General features: G+C 46.0%; 1 protein-coding gene across 5 annotated transcripts in view; it reads right to left on the bottom strand.

The window, feature by feature from the left end:
• Nucleotides 1-2,464: 2,464 nt before the first annotated feature.
• Dus2 (dihydrouridine synthase 2) overlaps nucleotides 2,465-22,796 on the bottom strand; it is a 42,972-nt gene continuing 22,640 nt past the window's right edge. For 2 of the 5 annotated variants that reach the window (XM_087594200.1, XM_087594201.1), the window contains 8 exons: nucleotides 20,188-20,235; nucleotides 11,466-11,552; nucleotides 9,589-9,757; nucleotides 7,676-7,797; nucleotides 5,823-5,972; nucleotides 4,369-4,456; nucleotides 3,234-3,307; nucleotides 2,484-3,019 (listed from right to left, as the gene is read on the bottom strand). In XM_087594200.1, the coding sequence (XP_087450326.1) occupies nucleotides 2,782-3,019; nucleotides 3,234-3,307; nucleotides 4,369-4,456; nucleotides 5,823-5,972; nucleotides 7,676-7,797; nucleotides 9,589-9,757; nucleotides 11,466-11,552; nucleotides 20,188-20,235 (976 nt within the window). In that variant the 3' untranslated portion in view covers nucleotides 2,484-2,781. Of the gene's footprint in view, nucleotides 3,020-3,233; nucleotides 3,308-4,368; nucleotides 4,457-5,822; nucleotides 5,973-7,675; nucleotides 7,798-9,588; nucleotides 9,758-11,465; nucleotides 11,553-14,399; nucleotides 14,471-14,609; nucleotides 14,676-17,654; nucleotides 17,708-20,187; nucleotides 20,236-22,796 lie in introns of those variants that run through there. The other 3 variants (NM_001106181.1, XM_087594199.1, XM_087594202.1) reach the window with 3 other exon arrangements.

Here is a 22,796-nt window from a genome sequence, read left to right as displayed (position 1 = left end):
CTGGGAGGACTTAAACCTGTGGGAGTTAAGGCCTAAGATCACCCTCATCTTTCCCCAAATCAAGCTTCTTTCTGTAACCTTATAATCCCCACCAACTTCTCCAACTTCACTCATCCTCCTTCTCATGGAATATAAAACCATTTATTCAAGGCAAAGTGTGGTGGTGAACATTTATAAGCATAACACATGGAGGAAGTTGCGAGTTGGAAGCCAGCCTGGTCTACATAGCAAGCAAGTTTCAGGCCAACGAGGGCCACATAATAAAACTTCATCACAGAATAAAAACAACAACAAAAATTGTCACTGGGGATGTAGGTCAGTTACATGAGTGCTTGCCTGGCATTCACCAACCTCTAGATTCAAACCTCAGCACAACATAAAATCGTAAGTAAAAATAAGTTAAAGAGAAAAATCTGTGAAAGGGGCTAACACGATTGCACTTCCCACACAAGCCTGATGACCTGTGTGTGACCCCTGGAAACCACATAAAGACAGGAGAGGAATGATTTCCCAAGTCATTCTCTGATATCCAGATGCATTCCCCCAACAGAGTAATAAACAAACAATAAATACATATAAATAAAGCTCCAGGCTAGCTCGGACTACACAAGATACTACGTCAAGATAAAAGAGAACAAAAAGACCCCTGTAACGAAGGTGGATAGGAGTGGGTGGGTACTACTACTTCTCTCCCAGGAAGGGGTTGGGAACTCTCAAGTGACTCATTCTGAGGGTAGACGTGGAGAAACAATGCCTTAAGGCTTGATAAGGCCTTTCAGTCAGTCCCGGATCTTGGGCAGGTCACTGAGTCCAAAGCAGACATCCTTGAGCTATGCTAATGAACAAATTGTTCAAGTAGGACCGACACAGTCGACCAGGATCTCAGTCAGCTGTGCCCATCATTAGGCAAACAACCAGGTCCTCCTCAGCTGGCTACAAGCCTCTCCCCCGGGTGCTCAGAGCTCCTCCCACCCACCTCAATGCAGCCTGAATGAATCTCAACAGCACCCTTTTCTCTGCTTCTCAAAGCAGGAAAATGAATCTGACCTTGCCGGGGAAGAAGTTGCCCCAGGAAAACCATACTAGTGGGAACAAGAGGCTTGCTATCAATGCCCATGGCCACTTAGACTGCACTTGCTGCTCTGTCCCCCAAATACTGTTCCAGCATGCCGGGGAGTAAAGGATCCTCTGGGGCCTTGTTCTTCCTACTCCCAGTCCAAGTACAAGAAAAGGTAAAGGGGAAGTTTCAAGACAAGTTTAATAGAAACAAACAAATCTAGATACGAACTTTCTAAATCTTGATGGCTGAGATCAGACCAAGATTATCTTCCTTCTTCTTTTTTTTTTCTTTTTTCTTTTTTTTCGGAGCTGGGGACCGAACCCAAGGCCTTGTGCTTGCTAGGCGAGCGCTCTACCGCTGAGCTAAATCCCCAACCCCCGATTATCTTCCTTCTTAGTGGAGCCCCTACTCTGACAGCAGTAGAATGAGAAGTTAAGGTAGTCTCTCAGCAAACAGAAACATACAGCCACACAGTACCCATCACAGGCCAGCCTCACACATGCAGAAGACAACTGATTCCACTAAGAGGCAGATGACTAGAAGTGAGGTACCCAGGGGCAAAAGGCAAGGGGTTTTGAGAAGCCTCTGGGAGTATGGTAACTTTATCTGAACAAAGAAGGGCTGGCTGGTGTGGGTGGCGATGGAATAGGCGAAGCCTAAACCATTTGATTCAGAGACATGCAGGGCCAGGGGCTGCAAGTTGTCACAGAGCCATGGGGCTGTTCTCAGGGGACTTGTGGGAAAGAAAGGTTCAGTCTAGAGGGGAATCCTCCCCCCATATACTCTGGCAAAAGGAAGGTCGCACAGCCTGTTTACTGCAGAGGAAGCAGGGGTGGGGCAGGGCAGGGACCTTTGGTCAGGCCACCCCTCCCAGTAGGGGAGTGGGGAGGCCCCAATAAATGTGCGGGAGCTATTTGTTTGCTTCTCGCTGCTGGGAGGAAATTAAAGAGAATCTACCACTTCCTTTCACCTCAAGTGGGACTTGGGTGGGGAAAGTGATCTGTGACTGCAGCATTTGACAAAAGCCAAATTGCCACATCAGTAGCTCTCAGGTGTTCCCTGCCCCCAACCAGGCACTGTATCAGGTCTGAGTTCAAATTAGCTGTAGGGCATAAAAGGGACTACTGAACCCATTACCCAGCAACCCTGCCAGGTTTGCGTTGGCCTTTATGGGGTATCAGATCCTCTTGGTTTTTTTTTCTGAGATTACCCAGACCTCTCATCAGGAAAGTCAACCAAAGATTAACATCTCATTAAAATGGTTTTCTCCGTCCAGTCCTGCTTTCACCAAAATCCAGCGGACCCCAGAGGTCCACTCATTCCCTACATATGAGAGATATGCTTTGGGAAGTTCCAGCTCTGCACAGAGGTAGAGGTAGAAATAGAAAAGTTATGTCAGGATGTAAGGTTGAAGCAGTTGGTCTTGGGTGAGAGTCGGTGTCTTTATTGCACAATACCAATGTCAAGTTAGAAGTGAGGCTTAAAGACCTCGTTTTCAAAGAAACATTCAGGTCACTGGGAACTTGGCTTAGCCATCAGACATATGAAAGACAGTATTAGCCTTGGACATTTCTTGGCACTTGTTTCAGAGTGGTGGCCTGGACCAACACCTCTAAGTTCACATGCCAAGGGCCAGCAATCTGTCCAAGGTAATGTGGTTTAAGGCCCAGCACCCATAACCCCTTCACATTAGTCCCACACACTGTCAACCACAGCAGGAGTCAGCAGCCTTCCAGCAGATTCTCTTCACTACTTTCCAAGGTTACAAATGGCTTCTTGCAGATCTCCCCAGGGAGTGCTGTCTCCTGAACTCTTGGGCCCCCCGGGTCTTGGTTGGGGGCCTCTCGCTTGCGCTTGTTCAAGGAAGGGTTCTCCTCACCCAGTCGACCTTCAGGGAGGCCCTGGCTCCTCAGACACACAATTGCTGCAGTCTGCTCTGCCAGTTTCTTGGACTTGTCCCTGGTAAATGAAGTAACAATTAATAAAGGACGTAAACAGCAGGACTATATAGCCTTGAAGCCCTGAGCCTACAAATACTTTGAAGAGATTCTGATAAAATTTCTAAGAGGGGTCATCATAGGTGTTCTCACACACAACACACCCAAGTCTTGTAGATCCAAAGTAGACTTGGATCCACATACTAACAGCCTCATACCGTCTGATGAGAACTTACCACAAAGTGGACTGGTACTTTTGTTCCGCAACAGTGACAACAGAGCAGAACATGCGATCTATAGGTCGCTGAACCTGGTGCAGAGAGAGCAAAGGAAAAAGAAGACTGCCCACCTGTGTCATTCCAAGCTGAACACATAAATGAAAGAAGACTTCTCCCACTCCCACCCCACCTTGGATTTTTTCAAGATAGGGTTTTACTGTGTAGCCCTGGCTGTCCTGGAACTTGTTTTGTAGACAAGGCTGGCCTCAAAGTTGGAGCCTTACCTGCTTCCTCCTGAGTGCTGGAACTAAAAGTGTGCTCTACAAATGCTGGGCTAGAACTTCTAACTTAAGTCAAAAGGGGGCTCCCTGATCACATGCTCCGCCCATGGGAAAGTACCTGCTGCATCTTTTAGGGGAAAAAGGCAGTTATGCAAATTGACAATGATATCAAGTGTGTCAGAGTTCTGTCACTGAACTAAACAAAGGGCCATTATCTGCACCTGACCATGGGGCCTCTGCCTACTGACTTCTGTGTGAGCCAGTCCCCAGCAGAAAGGACCTCACACGATGGCAAAGGACTGAGAAGGAAGGAGTGTGGGGGCAAAGAAGGTACATCTGGCAGAGGGGTCGGGCGGTGTGGCTAGAGTAGAGAGCGCTGAGTGGAAGAGATGAAAGAGCAGAGTATTTGGGGGTGGGACTTGTGTTCTAGGGAGCTGGTAACTTGAACAAAAGAGACAGAGGTTAGATTTGTCTTCCAAAAGCCACTCTGGTAGAAGGGACACAAGGCCCAGAAAGTGTAATCCTGGAGGCCAGAAGGCCAGTAGGAAAGAGAACAGCCATGGGGATCAAGGGAAGTAAAGCAAGTTCCACCCTGGGTCCCTATTTGTGGGCATAATTCTGTGCCCTACTGGCTGAAGCCCAACCCAAAGATATACATATGCCAGAATTGGACAACAAGCCCAAGGTTGGAGGTAAGGGCCTATCAGCAGTTGACCCTACTACTAGCAACTTATGCATGTCTATGAAAAGCAAGTCAGATTCTAGCCAGGCAGACTGCAGTTGAGGATAAGCTGCGAGTGTACTACAGAGAGGGTAGCAGTGTAGGAGGCACTAGGGTTGGATGCCAGCAGGCAACAGCCAAAAAAACTCACTGTTTCATACACAGGCTGTGGCAACTTCTCTCTCCGACACCATTCCAGCAGGCATGTCTTGGGGGTGATCTGGGGTGGGTATGCTCTCCTAGGAGAAGGAGGAGAAACAGTTAAGGCCCATTTGCCATTTCTATCCTGTGCCTTCACAAGAACCACCAATCAGCCACTGGCAGGTGCTATAGGAACTGGAGAAACTGAGATATCAGGCTGCTGCCCAAGGCTCTTGTGCCCACTCCCTTCCTGTTCTACCAGCAGGTGCATCCTAGTTTTAATCTAAAGGGAAGATGGGCCTCTCCATGCTTAGCATAATAATAAGTGCATATATGTGAGAACCCCTAGTTCTCTGAGTGGCAGGCTAGAAAACAGCCTTCATCAGCCACGAAAGAAGGTTTGCTTGGCCTTCCAAGGCCAGATCTGAGGGAATGAGTAGAGGAAGGAAGGGAGGTGACCATATAGTAGGCTTAGAGCTCTAGCTTAGTGCACACTGAGTGTTCTGAGTATCAGGGTTATCTGCTCTGCTACAGACAGAGTAAGCCCTGGCTTCAGAGTCTGTCTGTGATAGGGAGGAAGGGACATGTTCCAACTTCCACTGGGAGCTCCCTCTGGCACATGACTGCCCAATAGCTGTCCACTTAACCCCACCCCAAGCCCTTGCCAGGTAAGACTGGCTCCTGCTCTGGTTATTGGAGACTGGAGAAGGCTCAGACGGAGATGGCAGAGGACAAGCATGAGGGCTCCACTCAAAGCTGAATCACAATGTGAGGAAGAATCAGACTGAAGCTACTTCTGCTGAGAGAGGCCCACTGGCCTGGTGAGGGGCATGGTATGAGCAGCGATACAGAGCCTAGTAAAGGCAAGGCTCCTGTAGCCACTGTAGAGCTTCAGAGGGAAAAGCAGATTTTTGAGGAACAGAAGACCCATCTCCTTGCCCCAAGTTATAGAAGGAAATGGGTCAGGAAAAGAGTGGAGTTCAATTCTGTCTGTCTTAGAAAAATATGCTCCCACCAGTGCTGCCTGAGCTTCAGGTACGTCTTCTTCCCTGAAAGCACCTTCTTTTTGAGGGCAGGAGGACCAGGAGTTCAGGTCATGAGTAGCTACATGGTGGTAAGTTCAAGGTCAGCCTGGGCTACATGAGGTCCTGTGTTAAATACAATCTTTGAGGTGGCACATGCCTTGAATCCCAGAACTCTATAGAGTCTGAGGCAAGTAGATTTCTGTGAGTTCAAGGTCAGCCTGGGCTACATTATGAGTTCCAGGACAGCATGGGTATGTAGAGAGACCTTGTCTCAAAAATGAAACAAAACAAAACAAAATAAAACAAAAACCACTAATAAAAAGTACCTTCTTGGAAAACTGAATACTAAGGAGACCCATGGTCCCTAAGCTTGACAATATTCATATAAAACAGCCAGTAAAGCCCTAGCAACTTGCCCTGGAATATACTGGAAACCTACCGGTCAAACCTGATAGCCATTTTAATGATGCCAGAGGTATCTTCAGCTGGCTCCTCAACTGCCTCTGGAGTCTTGGCCAAGAGGTCAGCTCGCCGAGCATCGAGCTCCCGAATGGTGTCCTCGTAGAAGGTGCCAAGGCCAAAGGCCTCACTGTGGAGAAAGAGGTAGAGCAGGATAGAAACTTTTTTTTTTTTTTTTTGGTTCTTTTTTTCGGAGCTGGGGACCGAACCCAGGGCCTTGCGCTTCCTAGGTAAGCGCTCTACCACTGAGCTAAATCCCCAGCCCCAGGATAGAAACTTTAATAGAACAGAATCCAGGGTACTGCAGGAGTCCAAGAAACTCCTGTACCATATATCTCAAAACCCTACCAGGGAACGACCATCAGAATACACTGTTTACAAACCCTGCTGGCATCTGCCCAAACAGCAAAGTAGAGGATAAATTTGAACCTTTGAGTGTGAACCCTAGAGGGAGGCTGGGCTAGGGAAAAAAGGATTCCAGAGGTTACCCCACCACCACCATTCTCAGCTCTTTCCCAGTGATGACCACACAGATGGATGTCTCCAACAAGCCAGCACAGTAGAGCTGACCTATACTGGGACGTGCATATACCACCATCTTCATGTGGGCCTATGGGAGGGAAGGACAAAGGCTGAAGATTGATTGATTCCTCACTGCCATGGTTACCATGGACCGAATCTGAACCACACAAGGCTCCAGAGTTACATTCTCTTCTGGAAGTTACAAAACACTCATGTTGAGTTACTTGACCTCTATGGGATAGGGGCAGAACCAGCAGTACAAGCCAAGGAGAGAAAGCTTCCAGAAGAGCTTCCCCTTCTAAAAACACCCCTCCACATGGATCGCTGAAGGCAAGAATGATCCAGAAAGCCTTAGAGGAAGAAGGGTACATACGGCCAATGTTAGGAGAAAAGGCCTTTAGACAGAGCACTCAAGTCTGAACTATGGTGACATTAGACAGGAGGCTGAGAGAGCTGGGAGGAGGCTAAACTGCCAAAAACCTTCAGGTGGTAATTTCATGATTTAAAGCTTCAATAGACCTGAAGGACAAAGGCACAGCCTCCTTGACTAGTATAATGGAAGCAGGCATTTGTCAAGAGCTCTGAAGTTCCCCCTTCAATCTCTCTCTCTCTCTCTCTCTCTCTCTCTCTCTGGTTTTCATTCTAAAGTCCCCCATCCCATCTCTGACCCACTCCACACCTGGCTTTATGAGACGGGGTTTCTCTGTATACTCTTGGCTGTCTTGGAACTAGCTCTGTAGATCAGGCTGGCCTTGAACTCAGAGATCCATCTGTCTCTGCCTACCAAGTGCTGGGATTAAAGGCATGTGCCACTGCTACCCAGAAAGCCTCCTCTCTATTAACCACTGTTTTGTTTTTTTGGTTTTTTTTTTTCAACCTGGCATGTAAAAGACCCATTAATAGAAAAACTTCTTCCTTTGGAATTCTTAGGCCTACCTCTTGCTTTCCTCCAGGAGTTCCAGGACAGCCTGGACTATATAGAGAGACCCTGTCTTAAAACGAAAACAAAACAAACAGTGACAAAATCTCCTTCTTGGGAAGCTGAAAACTGAGAACAAGTACTCACACTTAAGGAGACCTGTGGTCCCTAAGTTTGACATTGTCCTAATCTAACAGTACCCTAGTTACCAAAAATACTACCTAGATAGTTGAAGAATATGTTTCAAAGCTGTGAAAGTACTCCCTTCTACAAAGCAAAACCGTACAACTACCCCCCTCCTACACATACACATCTCTGGTCCCTCAGCAAAATCTTAGGGATCATGGGTCAAGTCTGCACGAATAGAAAGATTTGGACCACTGCAGTCTTACCAAATTTCCTGGGAAGACTGGGCAGCATGCAGCATCCTTCCCTGGGGTGACTCCAACTGTTCCCGCAGCATCTGGCACAAGCAGTACTTGGTGTTGGTGTAGTGGTTATCATACTGCACCGCCTGAGAGGAGAACTAACATGAGCCCACCAGCTACCAGGGAATGGTGAGGTGGCTTCCCAGGGGAAGGAACGGGCCTCTTAGAGGGCATTATTAGTGTGCTTAAAGCCTAGCCTGTGTAACCTACCCCCACACAAGAACAGCCTCCATCTGCTATCTGTTCCTCCTGCTGTCATACAAAGTTTAAGGATCAAACTAAGGGCCATGTTGAACAGCATGCCCACATAGACAGCCTGACTGAGGGATAAAAGTATAAAAAAACAAAAAAACAAAAAAACAAAACAAAACAAAACAAAACCAACCCATGCTTCAGGCACCGCGGGCTACCACAGAGAAATAAATGCTGAGCATCTTCCAGGGCAGGGAGAGAAACACAGCAAATTTTGGCAAGTAAATCTGGCCCTAGGCCTGGGGTAAGACTTCTTTTCCTTACAACCAGGATCAACCATATCTTGACAAAGCTCTCTTCAACTTCCCCTACACGGGTGGGGCACAACTCCACCTTCTAAGCATGTTCGTACACATTATTTATCAACTTGAATATTTATAGGAAGATAGGCACAGCTGTCACCTTACTCTACAGCCTGAGTAGTGAGGCCCTGGGAAGCAAGATGACTTCCCAGCTAGGGGCAGGGCAGGGCAGGGCAGGGCAGGGCAGGGCAGGGCAGGGCAGGGCAGGGTAGCAGCAGTGAGTGAAGGCTTTATAGACAGGCCTACAGCCCCACCTCAAGCACTCATCCTCAACACACTGTTGCTGCATCTCCTTTAGGCCTGCCTTCAGTACCTAGGAAAGTGCCACGGCATGCTCAGGAGAAAGTAGGGAATGAGCGGGTAGTCCCAGCCGGGGGCAGAACCGGGATTCAGCTTGTCTGGCCCAGAAAGTACCTGATCAGACTAGAAGCATCCATGTTGATGCTTGAGGCTATTCCCTCTCTCGGTGACAACATACCCTCTCCAAAGCTGCCAGAAGGATGGCTGAATAACAGTAATAGCATCACCTTTCACCTAGTAAGCAGGCTCAGCACTGCTGAACGTGTCTTCTTGGACACACACTTGCCAGGTGGCCAGAAGAGCCAGCCGGTCTGCCTGGGCTGAGCTAAAGCCCTTTGCGAGTAGCTCACTTAAGTCACTTCCAATGTGCTAGTTGTGCTTAAGGATTTTTTTTCTTTATGAGTTCCAGCCCTTCCCTGCCCACCAGGACACCCAGAACCACGAGTATAAGGGCTGCAGCACTCAGGAAAGGAGGCTTTAGACAGAAGCTGCCCAGAACTGGACACGTGCCTCATCCTACCAGCCCAGCTTGATTAACAATCAGAAAACCACCTGAATGCCACAGCTTGAGGAGAGCTTAGATAACCCCAGGCATGAGTGAGATTTGGGACTGAAAAGGAAGGTGGAAAACTGCCCTGGGGAAGGGCTGGAACTTCTGCTCAAATCCAACTCACTGAAGAGCTTGAGGACAATTCACTGTTTCCACAGTGTACATGCACAGCCCGTATAGAAGCCCAGCGTCCTAGGGCTGTGCCTGATGAACTCATCAAAATAAACAATAAATACATAGGTAAATAAAAACAAACAAATAAACAAATAAATGAATAAATAAATAACATCCTTTAGCACAACTTCCACACTTGTAGTGAGAAGAAAAAGCTATTCTCAAGTTGGGTGTGGTGGCACATGGCTGTAATCCCAACACTTAGGGAGTAGAGGCAGGAGAATAAGAAATCGGAGGTCAGCCTGGGCTATGAGCCTCTATGTTAAAACTATGAAGTTAAGAAAAGTATAAAGACTTACATATCTGATGTACTTCTGCATGACTTCCTCCAGTGGACGAAGGCCATCCTTGAGGAAGATGGAGGGGTTCCACATGGCTGCTCGGGCTACCATCACTGAGGAAGCAGCTGTGGCTTGTCGAAAGTCTTCTATGTCCAAATGTTGCTGGATGTGGTCATGAGATCCTCCGCTAAAAAGCAATAGGGGGTTTGGAAGAATCCCATAATGGAACCGGCCAGTGTTTCCAGAGCTCCTCTGCCGTTCATTATCTGTAAGCTTTAGGAGTCCTTCGACTATCAGGACTCTAAGTGGTGACGGAGGCCATTGTTAAGTGAGGAGCACAAAGCAATACATCAAACAGCCAGAACCATGTCTGGCATACAAGAGACTTTCGTTGTTGTTTTAGACGTTTGACTTTTCTTCTCTACTATCCAAAACAGAGGCCAAAGGCAGACAATATTTGAAGAGACATTAGTCCTGCAAGCCACCTTTAAAATTCCTTTCTCTGAGAACATAGGGTCTAGCATACCTCCCCCAACCCCATCCATTACTCCATCCCACCGATCAAAGGTAACTTTCCTCAGGATTTTTGTTTCTAATGTCCAAGCTCCTCACGTCTTACTATTAAGTTTTTGGGGTGTTCATCAAGACCTCACACTTGCTAGCACAAGTGCCTATAGTACCTAGAATAATGTGCTTGTTTGTCTCCTTCCTTCCTTCCTTCCTTCCTCCCTTCCTTCCTTCCTTCCCTCTCCCTCCCCCTTCTCTCTTTTTCCTTTTGTGAGACAGGGTCTCTATATAGCTTTGGCTGTCCTGGAACTCATTATGTAGACCAGGCTGGCCTCAAACTTACAGAGATTTGCCTGCCTCTGCTTCCCAAGTACTGAGATTATAGGAGTGCTCCACTATGGCCAGCATCCACCCATCTTTGTTTCTTTCCTTCCTTCCTTTTTCTAAGACACATCATATTTTCTTGGCTGTCCTGAAACTTTCTATATAGACTGTCTTAGTCTCAGATTCATAGAGATCCACCTGCCTGCCTCCCAAGGGCTGGGATTGAAGGTGTATATTACCTTGCCATTTCTGGATTTCTTCTGTCTGACTTATACTCCTTGAGTCTTATTGCTAAGAGGTCTAGCTTGGGACTCCTCACAAACTCCTGCATTCCAAACTCTAGATAAGATGTCATCTTGCCCTAGGCCTGATTCTGCAACTCTTTCCTTTTACCTATTTTTTTTTTTTTTGGTTCTTTTTTTTTCGGAGCTGGGGACCGAACCCAGGGCCTTGCGCTTCCTAGGCAAGTGCTCTACCACTGAGCTAAATCCCCAACCCCCCTTTTACCTATTCTTATTCATCCCCATAGCCTAGGCTATCACCAGAATGCCCAGAGCTCTAACTCCAAACCTCAGTGTTGGCCTCACTCCTAACTACATTTTTGCTGCACTTCCCCCTTTCCTTTATGATCAGTTTTTGAGGATTCCTTTTTTTACATTTATTTGGTTGGTTGGGGATGGGAGTAATATATGGCATGACCCAAGTGGCAGTCAGGAGACAGGTTGCAGGATTCAGTCTTCAGAGATTGTCAGGCTTGGTACCAGATACCCTTAACTGCTAAGCAAACTTGCTAGCCCTGTGTTTGTTTTGGTTTTGGCTGGGGTTGTTTGTTTGAGACAGAGTCTCTCCCGTCAGTTCTGGATTTCATATGTAGAACAAGCCGACTTTAAACTCACTGAGTCTCCCTGCCTCTGACTCCATTGTGCTGGGATCAAAGGGCTGCGCTGCCATGCCTGCCTGGCTTGTTTCAGTGTTTCATGTTCTGCCATCCCAGTTTTCTATGCTAGCACAGGTATTTTCTGAATGAGTGGAACAAAAGTAAATGAGAAAGAACAGAAGCTTACTTGGCTATGACAGGAATGGAGAGGGTTTCAGCAATGGCTCTTATAACTTCACAGCTGACAGGGTGCTGAGGTCGCTCATCACGATTCCTTAAAGATAAAGAAAAGAAATGGGGCCCAAGGCCAGATCATGCCTGAAATCCTACTGTCCTTCCTACTGAACCTCAAGCAGATCAGACAGCTATGTGGTTGTCTAGGACAGGTTGCTGGGAATGGCCTCCCTGATCTATGGGGAAGAACTCTATCTAAGGTGTAAGGGAGTGAAAAGGTTAGGTCTAGTTCTCAGGAGCCTGAGGACTGGGCATAGCTACAGAGGACCAACGTGGGTGGCCTGCTTCCTAAGGTCACACTGCTTTTCCCTGGCTTCCCCTTGCCTCTGCCAGAAATAAGAGACAGTATCACAAAAATGCTGCCCCTACAGTCAGGCCCTGCCGGTCCCCAGGGACCTGGAACAGCTGCCCCTGCTCAGACTGGCCACTCCCACACAGCTGCTGGTGCCGAGGCCAAGTTGCACAGCTGATCTTTGGGAGAAACACCTGACACTGGGTAGGCCCTGTGCCAGGGGCCACTACTGATCATGACCCTCGCCAGAAGTCGCTGGAGAAGCAGGACACAACCCAGGGCCTTTTCCTATCAAGGTCAACAGCAAAAGGTTCCTGTGCATGAGATGAGTAAGCAAATCTTAGGTATGCTACAGCGATGGCTGGGCCAAGCTATGTGTGAAGACAAGCAGGGGAGGTGACAAACTAGTTCTTGCTTGAGTGAGGCTCCTGTGCTATATATTCTTTGACTTCTCAGAAGAGCCTGCCAACCCCGCTTCTACCTCTGATGACTTACATCCCCAGCAGCCAATTTTACACTGAACTAAACAGCTGCATTTGCTGAATTTCTGATGGTCAGGAAGTCCTTCCCTAAACTCTCCCAAGTCAGTTCTTCTAATTGCCTCCAACTTCTGGGAAAATTAAGTTTCCTTAACTTATAGCAAGGTTGTATGTTTGCAATCTCATAAAAGTTTCAAAATAACTATGAAACAGAAGTTCTATTAACTGCCCAAAGAGGAATGTGTCAGTCAGGAGGTTAAGTGATTTCCCTAAGGATGCACAGGTAGAAAGCTGCAGAGCTGGGATTCCGAATCAGACTACCGAGGTTAAAGCTGACTGCCTCAGCAAGGAACTCATGATATGAGTGCCATCTGTCACTTCCAAACCTCCCAGCTTTGATCCAGGCAGCTCCACTTTACCGCTCCATATGTTGTTCAGAATATATTCCCGAAGTTTAGTAACAGGCATAAGCGGTAACCTGCGCTGTTCCTATAAAACCCTTGAGTGCCCCCAAAATGTAACATCAGCCAAAGTGTATTAATCAGGACTGTGTAAAAATAAAAGGCCATGCTTGGCACAGGAAGCCAATCTGACAGGGAGACAGCAGCCTTCAGAAACACCTTGACTCAGCAGACTCTAGTGCCCATGCCCATAATCCCAGCACGTGGAAGACTGAGACAAGGGATTGCCATGAATTCAAGGTCAGCTTGGGCTACACAGTGAGAGCCAAAAGTGAGAGCACCCCTCTCATATCTATACCTTTATACACGTGTGTGTGTGTGTGTGTGTGTGTGTGTGTGTGTGTGTGTGTGTGTCTGGAGAGATACCTCAGTAGTTAAGTAGTTAAGAGTACATACTACATTTAGGGAAGATTTGAGTTCAGTCTCCAGCACCCACATCCAGCATCTCAACCTCCTGAAACTCTATCTCCCGGGGATCCAATACTTTCTTCAGGTCTCTGCAAGCACGTACACACACACACACACACACACACACACACACACACACACACACAATTAAAAATAAAACAAATCTCTAAAAAAAAAAAAAGACAAAAGACTCAGCTCTCAATAGAGAACAGATGAGCTACAAATACAAGAACTGTTTAAAGCCGACATTGGGACAGCTGCAGTCCAGCAAGGGCAGGAAAGAAAGGCAGTGCCTTTAAAAGAAAAGCCATCTGCTTGGGGTCATTCAAGGGAGAAGCCAGTGCTCAATGAAGAGAAGAGAAGAGAAGAGAAGAGAAGAGAAGAGAAGAGAAGAGAAGAGAAGAGAAGAGAAGAGAAGAGAAGAGAGAGAGAGAGATTGATTCAGTGGGTGAAGTGGTTCATGACTGTAATCTCAGCACTTGGGAGGCTAAGGCAAAAGGACTGAAAACTCAGGACAGCTTAGGTTGTATAGTGAAGCCTGTCTCCAAAAGAAAAACAAAAAAACCAAAAACAACAACAACAACAACAACAACAACAACAACAGAGAGAGAGAGAGAGAGAGAGAGAGAGAGAGAGAGAGACTGACTCAGCTATAGTGGTGAATGCCTATAAGCCCAACATTTTGGAGATTAAAGCAAGAACATCAGGGGTTCAAGGCCAGCCTCAGCCATCTGTCAAGTTTGAGCCAGTCTGGGCTCTATGAGACTTTATAGTAACAACAAACCAAACCCAAAACAGAAAATGGTAAAGAACTTGCCTGGCATGTAGAAAATATTGGATATAATCTCCAGCACTTTAAAAATAGAAAGGAAGGAAGAGAGGGAGGGCGGGAGGGAGAGAGGAAGAGATGAATGAAAAAAAACCCTAATATTTAAATTTTTTAATTCCACCACTTCCTGGTTATCTGATAGAATTTTAAGCACACTGCACAACTTGTACACTTACACATCCTGCAGGCATGTTCCTTCTTCCCCTTGTGTTTCTAATGCCTGAAGTTGTGTCTACCATCAGAAAGTACTCAACAAACGAACAAACGCAGGCCCATACAGAGTTTAAATGTTCCCTGGATTCACAGGCTACCAGAGACCCAGGCTAAGTACACAGAGAAGCTGTTTGTCACGTAGGGTCTGCTGTGTGAGCCTGAGGAACCTCCTTGCCAGTCAGTCACTGAGAAGGCAACCACTCACCTCCCATGAACTGCAATGGCTGAAATGCCAGTCCTCTCTATCCGCTTCACAAGGTTCAGGGTATCTTCTAGCTGAGTAAGAAAGATTACAGCACAAGGTGCTCATTAAGGACCCCAAGGAAGAAACTTCTGACTCCTAAACCTGCTCAGCTCCACCACCAGACCCAACGCCACCTGAGAGAACAGACCTTCAATCAAGCGCTAGTCTTACCGAGGGCAGGATTCGGATTTTACAGGTCACAGGTCTGTGTGTTCCTTTAACAAGAGTACTGAGGATCTGCAAAGAGAAGTAGACAGCAACATCTGTCTGAACAAACCACCAAACTGCCTGCGGTAGTTAACACATCTACAAGGCCCATGCACACCGGCAGAGGGGCAGTTTGTATACTCATGAGCGCTTGTTATCTGTCCTATGTATGAGCTTACATGGAAATTCCATAAGGCAAGGATTCGGACTCGGTTCTGTGCTAAAATGTCAACACCAGCAAGTCCTTGCCTGGTGTGTGTGTGTGTGTATGTGTGTGTGTGTGTGTGTGTGTGTGTGTGTGTGTGTGCGCGCGCTATGAAGAAGTAAGTGAATGGACCTGCATGCAGTCCTGTGTGGAACATAGTGACTCTTTGCCAGGAAAAACATCGGAATCACCTGGAGAGCTTAAATAACTCAAGCCCTTACACCCTACCACATTAGTTCCTGAATAGTTCTCTAGGGACAGTGCTTAGAAACCTGTGTTTTCAAAATCAGTGCCCAACACAACTCAATATTATCCTGGGGTCTAGTCTTGTTTATGAACACATGGCTAACAGTTCTTATTTTTTTTCTCTATTGTCTTTTCTTTTTTTTTTTTTTTTCCTTTTCTTTTCTTCGGAGCTGGGGACCGAACCCAGGGCCTTGCGCTTGCTAGGCAAGCGCTCTACCACAGAGCTAAATCCCCAACCCCTTGTTTTTTCTTTTAAGATAGGGTTTCTCTGTGTAGCTCTGACTGTCCAAGAACTCTCTCTGTAGACTGGTCTGGCCTTGAATTCTAAGATTCACCTGCCTCTGTTTCTCAAGTGTTGGCTGGGATCAAAGGCATGCACCACCACTGCCCAGCAACTGACAGCTTATTTTCTGGGTAGAAAGAAGGAACAGTCCCTGGGTGCTGGCCCAAGAAGGAGAATGAAGGAGCACCTTCTTAGGGGCCTAGGTACTGCCCTCATGAATTCTCCTCTTTTGAGAGGTCAGATATACAAATATACAAACTAGAAAAGGAAAATATAACACATTCAACATGTTTTTAAATGCTTCTCATACAACAATTAGGAAAAGTTGCAAAGACATGGCATGGGAAAGTGATCAAGAAGGTAGCATGATAACATGAGAATCAGAGAGCGAGAGATAGAAATGGCCCTGGAGGGCTGGAGAGATGGCTCAGTGGTTAAGAGCACCCGACTACTCTTCCAGAGGTCCTGAGTTCAATTCCCAGCAACCACATGGTGGCTCACAACCATCTGTAAAGAGATCCGATCCCCTCTTCTGGTGTGTCTGAAGACAGCTACAGTGTACTCATATATAATAAATGAAAAAAAAAAAAAAAAAAAGAAATGGCCCTGGATGTCTGTGGCATTGCTATCTTCTTCCTACATCAAAAATTTCAGGCCAGGCACGAGGGCTGGGAAGGTGATCTCAAACACTGGACTCCTAACCTGCAGAGGTGCCTTCTAGGCACCAGCTATCTGATAGGCATGAGGACTTGTGTTTGCCTTAATTACAGACAGATGAGGGCAGCAGAGAGCCAGTTAAAGTAAAACGGGCCTTACCTAAGAGCTAAGGATAAGAAGCTGTTGAAAGGCCAACAGTTCACCAATGACACCCTCCCTGCTGGCCAGGCAGGCAGGGACACTCTGCCTCAGACAGTAGACTAGACAGGATTGCCCAGAGTCATCCTGGCAAGCCAAAGGGACATTTGTACTTTAAGGAAGCGGGCACTGCCAGGACCATGAGAATTCATCAGAAAAACTCACTCTAGCTAGGCATGGTGGCACGTGCCTCAGCACTTGGGAGGTACAGGCAGGAGGAGCAGGAGTTCAAGGTTATTCTTGAATCATAAGGAGGAGAAGGCCAGCCCAGACTACTTTAGACCTTATCTCAGAACACACAAATCAATCAATCAATAAATCCCACATTAGTTTAATAACTCTGGTTCACAGCAACCTATCTAGAAGGTTCTCTTGCAAGTGTTGACTTTGAACCTTTGAAATGTAATAACAAAATATCAAGTGGTTTGATAACAGTTTTCAACCTTAGAGAACTTCCTTTTAATTTACTCTAAGTAGCTCTAGGTACTTTCTAGGTATTTCTGTACACATTCACATCAAAGATCAGGAAGATTAGGAAAGTGAAAGATCTGGTCACTTGCTAGGACCACACAAGAGAACAGGCAACCTGAGGCTGTCTTATCACCAGCAAATGAACACCCCACCATCCAGATCTAAATCATGGCACATGTCCCTGCCAGAGGAGAGAAAGGACCAGGGATGAAATTAACAAATATCCATCCATGGGCGGGCTTGCCTCACCTCACCAGATCTACTGCTGGCCTGAATGTAAGATGCTTCCCTTAAAAAAAAAAGGAAGGAAGGAAAGAAGGAACTTTGCCAACTTAGAGATGAGTTTCACTGCATATCAGAGACTATTCTGAACTCTGTTACATAGTGCAGGATACCCTCAAACTCACAACCTTCCTGCTTCGGTACTAATTGACATTTAAGTGCCTGCTACTCTTTTTTTCCTTCAGTTTTTTTCAACACAGGGTTTCTCTGTGTTGCCCTGGCTGTCCTGGAACTTGCTCCACAGACCAGGCTGGTCTCAAACTCAGGGATCTACCTGTCTCTGCCCCACTCCCCACATTCTGGGATTAAGGAAGTGTGTTACCATGCTTGGCTCAAACACTTTTAAGTATATCTAACTCAGTTACAGTCACAATATAGTTAAGCCACTATCCTTGCTATATATTTCCATAGTGTCCTCCTGACCCCATATGAGCACCTTTATCTTGAGAAAACTTTCCAAGTACCCACAAAGCTCTCAGCCAACCCCCAGCTTGTCAGTACTGTGTGGACCTGAGCTGAAGGCTGCCCATATGCCCACGTCACATCTGACTTGGTGGAAATTTCCCTTTTATGAGATAAGCCCCATTCACTATGCCAAGCTGGCACATGTGACTGTAGCAGAAGAAAGCAAGTTTCCAAGATGGAGTGCATTACTACTGTCTCTTACCAAATGTGCTCATTAACGTGGGGCAGGGGCAGAGCCAACATCACTGGCCTTCTTAGTCAGGAGGCTGGAAGAGAGGGAATGGCCTGTGTGCACACATGAACAAGAGCCTCCTTTGAGGCACCCCTGTTCAAGTATGGAAACCATTTTGAGATCCATAGCTGTTCCCTCCATTCTGCACAGGGCCTCAACTGCAGGTTCTAAAGCCCAGGCAGCTACTGAACTGTAGCTAGGATGTCAAGAACTACCACAGCCTCCTGTAGTGAGAGGTGTCACTGAGAAGGGACACTAATGCTGCAGTTATAAGTCACAGAACTATAGCTTCTCAAGTTGGCTTTGTCTGCTACACATTTGAAAGAGGGTCTTAAGCAAGTTCCCTTCTCTCTCTGTGCTTTGTTTGGCTTTGGTCTTTTGAGACAAGGTCTTATATAGTCCAACCTGACATTGAATTCCTAACCCTCCTGCCTTCTCCTCCTCCCAGCTGGGATTTCAAATCTACATATACCACATCCAATTCAGTTTCAATAAATTATTCTATCTTTTTCTAAATTAATTTGTAGGTTCTTGTTTTTAATTTGTCTATTTCATTTTTTTTCTTTTCAAAGATTTATTTATTTTATTTATATGAGTGCTCTATCTGCATGCACACCTGCAGGCCAGAAAAGAGCATCAGATCCCATTACAGATTGTTGTGAGACACCATGTGGTTGCTGGGAATTGAACTGAGGACCTCTGGAAGAGCAGCCAGTGCTCTTAACCACTGAGCCATCTCTCCAGCCCCTAGTTTGGGTTTTTAACTTAGTATTTATTTATCAAAAAGGCAACAGTGGTTTAGTGGTATGTGGTAGTTTAAATAAGAAATGTCCCCCATAGATTCAGGTGTTTGGATACTTGTTCCCCAGTTGGTAGTGCTGTTGGGAGAGGTTATGGGAAGGAACAGCCCTCCTGGAGAAAGTATATTTCTGGGAGATAGGCTTTGAAAGTGAAAAGCCTTACAACACTTCTAGTTCACTCTCTCTGATGCAGGTTTGTGATCAAAGACATCATCTCTCCACTTCTTGCTCCTGCCTGGTTGCTGCCATACCTCCTGCCATGACGGACTCTTTTCCCTCTGGAAACATAAGCCCATCAAAGGTCTCCATTTTTAAGTTGCCTTGGTCATGGTAGTTTATCAGAGCAACAGAAATGTAACTAAAACATAGTGCTAATGTGGGAGTATTATTTGGGCCCTGGAGTCTGAGACTAGCATGGGCAACACAAGTAGACACTGTCTGGGGGGAGTGAGCAAATGCCTGCTATGTCTATTTCAAGGCATTCTGAGAACAAACGAAACACACACTGGAATGTGCATTGAAAAAGAAACTACCCTACAAATATCAAAGACCCGTTATATAATAATAGATTAAAGGGACGTTATCTGACGCTAAGCAAGAGAAAAGCAGACACCTAACACACAGTGATCCCCCTATATCCCAGAGATCCCTTGACATGATGAATATATAGGACTGAGCTGTGACAGCCAGCACATACCATGGGAGCTCTCATGGGTTGGGTCTGACTGCAAAGTCCCTCGAGTCTGTAGGAAGCACTGAGGCTCAAAGCTCAGGCAGGGAAGTGGGATAGAGGATGTAAAGGAGGACAAAACAGCCAGCAGAGTAAGAGGGTGAGAGCTGGTAAATTAGGAGAGAAAAGTCATGCTGTGGCCAGTTGCTATCTACACACGCCCAGACAGCCCTCAGTACTAGGTATCAAATGTCAGCCTATCTCCTGGTCCTCATTTAAGCTCATCTGTTACACTTTACAAAGGAGGGAAACAAGGGGAGACTAACTTCACCTGGCTTCATGTAACCCTGGCCTGGAATGCTCTCAAAGGCCATTCTGGTACACAACTAGAATTTTAGCACTCAAGAGGTTGAGGCAGGAGAATTGCTCATTGTCCAAGGCCAATCTAGACTACATAGCATGTATCAGGCTAACCAGAATTATATAGCAAGACTCCATCTCAAAAAAAAAAGTTGAGGAGCAAATGATGGGAAGTGACCTGTGGTATATGCTATTCACACAATCCATATGCAGGGGATACCCTGCTACTCTCTCTCATCCAAACCCCGAGGAATGACTTGTCCATCTACACACAGACTTTTGAGCCTGCCCTTATCCAAAGTGATCTGCCCTCTGCTCTCAGATCATCCTGGAAGGGAAAATAGCAATATACTGGAGGCCATGTCTAAGTGTGGCTCTTAGGTGACATGTCCTCATCTATAGACTTTTACAGAACTCGAGAGCATTAAAGACAGACTGAAGAGTTCCCAAATCTAGCTACATATCAAAAGGTATCCAGTGATTTCTTTGGCCATTGCATGTACATGGTACAGACATATAGGCAGGCAAACACATAAAAATAAATAAATTTAAAGACATTTTCTCTGGGCCCCAAATAGAGAATCTAGGCAGACTTCAGTAAATCTGGCCTAAGGGGGAGAGACATTTTAGAGAACTAAGTCACAGCATGTTTGAGTACCCTGCTGCCACTCACCTTCTCGATCTTGTCAGGGTCTGACAACAGAGCGGCTCCCATTCCTCCCTGCGGAGAAGCACACAGAAGGCCTTATGATTGAAAGATGGACCCACCACAGTATAGCAACACAGTGTAGCAACAAGGTAGCTAAGTCCCTAACCACGTTCTAGGAAGGTAGCATTGTCTGTGCATACCACACATCCTATCAGGAATCAGAATGTGATGGATCCTAACAACTATCACTGTGACCATTTTAGCAAAACCACATATACACCTAGAAGTGGGCACTACAAATGTTATTTTTCAAAACTTCATATCCCCATAATAATCTCAGTGTCATTGCAAACTGAGCCCACAGTCTACTGTGCCCTTAGAGCAAGGAATCTACCTGAGCAGAGAGGCACACATACTCAAAAGGCTAAGTCAGGAGGATCAGGGGTTCAAGGCCAGCCTCCACTGCATAGTGGTGAGTTCACAGCTAGCTTGCACTTCATAGATATATTCTGTATCAAAAAAAAACAAAACAAAACAAAAACAACAAAAAAAAAACAAAAACAAGCAAATGACAGTCCACCAAGTCACAGAACAACTTAAAGTTCAATGACAGCAATGATTCTGTTTTAAAACTTTTTAACATTTATTTACTTTGTGTGTGTGTGTGTGTGTGTGTGTGTACATGTGTGCAGATCAGAGGACAACTTGCGGGAGTCAGTTCTCTCCTTCCACATGTGGGTTCTGGTGTTTAAACTCAAGTAATCAGGCTTGGTGACAAGCACCCTTACCTGCTGAGCCATCACTCCTGCCAATGGTTGTCTCTTGATCATAGGCTTATTTACCAATAATTTTCATAACTAGCTATATTTCTGAAGTATTAGACAATATTATGAATGACTCTGTGTTGGGCTTGTTGATACAGGATCATGTTATATAACCCTGGATGAGTGCTGACATTACAGTTGTAATAGAAAGGGGAATTTTTTTTTCTCAAATATGTATGTGTTTTGTGTGTGTGGCACATACACGTGTGGGCATGCCCTCGGAGCCCAGAGGGTTCAGGTCTCTTAGAGCTGGAATTACAGGTGGTTATGAGCTGCTTGACTTGTGTTCTGGGAACTGAAGCCAGATCCTCTAGGAGAACAAAAGCACTCTTCTTTCTTTTTTTTGTGGGGGGAGCACCTTTCTATGTGACTCTACAGTTTTAACTATGCCTGTCATGACACTGTAGCATGTCTCTATGCACATTTATTTTTTCTTCCATCTTTATTAAATTGGGTATTTCTTTTTTTTTAAAAAAAAAGATTTATTTATTTATTTATATAAGTACATTGTAGCTGTCTTCAGACACACCAGAAGAGGGCATCAGAACTCATTATAGATGGTTGTGAGCCACCATGTGGTTGCTGGGATTCGAACTCAGGACCTCTGGAAGAGCAGTCAGTGCTCTTAACCACTGAGCCATCTCTCCAGCCCCAAATTGGGTATTTCTTATTTACATTTCAAATGTAATTCCCTTTCCCAGTTTCCAGGCCAACATTCCTCTAACCCCTCCCCCCCTTTCTATATAGGTGTTCTCCTCCCGATCCACCCCTCATTACTCCCCCCACCAACAATCCCATACATGGGGGTCCAGCCTTGGCAGGACCAAGGGCTTCCCCTTCCACTGGTGCCCCTACAAGGCTATTCATTGCTACCTATGAGTTTGGAGCCCATGGGTAGTGGCTTAGTCCCTGGAAGCTCTGGTTGGTTGGCATTGTTGTTTTTTTTTTTTTTGGTTCTTTTTTTTCGGAGCTGGGGACCGAACGCAGGGCCTTGCGCTTGTGAGGCAAACGCTCTACCACTGAGCTAAATCCCCAACCCCGGCATTGTTGTTCTTATGGGGTCTCAAGCCCCTTCAGCTCTTTCAGTCCTTTCTCTGATTCCTTCAATGGTTGTCCCGTTCTCAGTTCAGTGGTTTGCTGCTGGCATTTGCCTATGTATTTGACATATTCTGGCTGTGTCTCTCAGGAGACATCTACATCTGTTTCCTGTCAGCCTGCACTTCTTTGCTTCATCCATCTTATCTAGCTTGATGACTGTATATGTATGGGCCACATGAGGGGCAGTCTCTGTTCTAAACTTTGCCTCCCTATTCCCTCCTATGGGTATTCTTATTTTTTTTTTTCGGAGCTGGGGACTGAACCCAGGGCCCTGCGCTCGCTAGGCAAGCACTCTACTGCTGAGCTAAATCCCCAACCCCTCTTGTTCCCCTTTTAAAGAAGGAATGAAGCATCCACATTTTGGTCATCCTTCTTGAGTTTCATATGGTCTGTGCATCTTGGTTTCATACACTTCTTCTTTTTTTTTTTTTTCTTTTCTTTTCTTTTTTTTTTCGGAGCTGGGGACCGAACCCAGGGCCTTGCGCTTGCTAGGCAAGCACTCTACCGCTGAGCTAAATCCCCAACCCCCGGTCTGTGCATCTTGGATAATTCAAGTAGTTGGGCTAATATCTACTTATCAATGAGTGCATATCATGTGTGTTTTTCTGTGTTTGGGTTACCTCACTCAGGATATTTTCTAGTTCCATCCATTTGCCTATGAATTTCATAAAGTCATTGTTTTTGATAGTTAAGTAGTACTCCATTGTGTAG

The sequence above is a fragment of the Rattus norvegicus genome, chromosome 19 (assembly GCF_021556685.1).
Source record: "Rattus norvegicus strain SHRSP/BbbUtx chromosome 19, alternate assembly SHRSP_T2T, whole genome shotgun sequence".
Classification (NCBI taxonomy): domain Eukaryota; kingdom Metazoa; phylum Chordata; class Mammalia; order Rodentia; family Muridae; genus Rattus; species Rattus norvegicus.
This window is presented reverse-complemented; position numbering and strand designations above follow the sequence as displayed.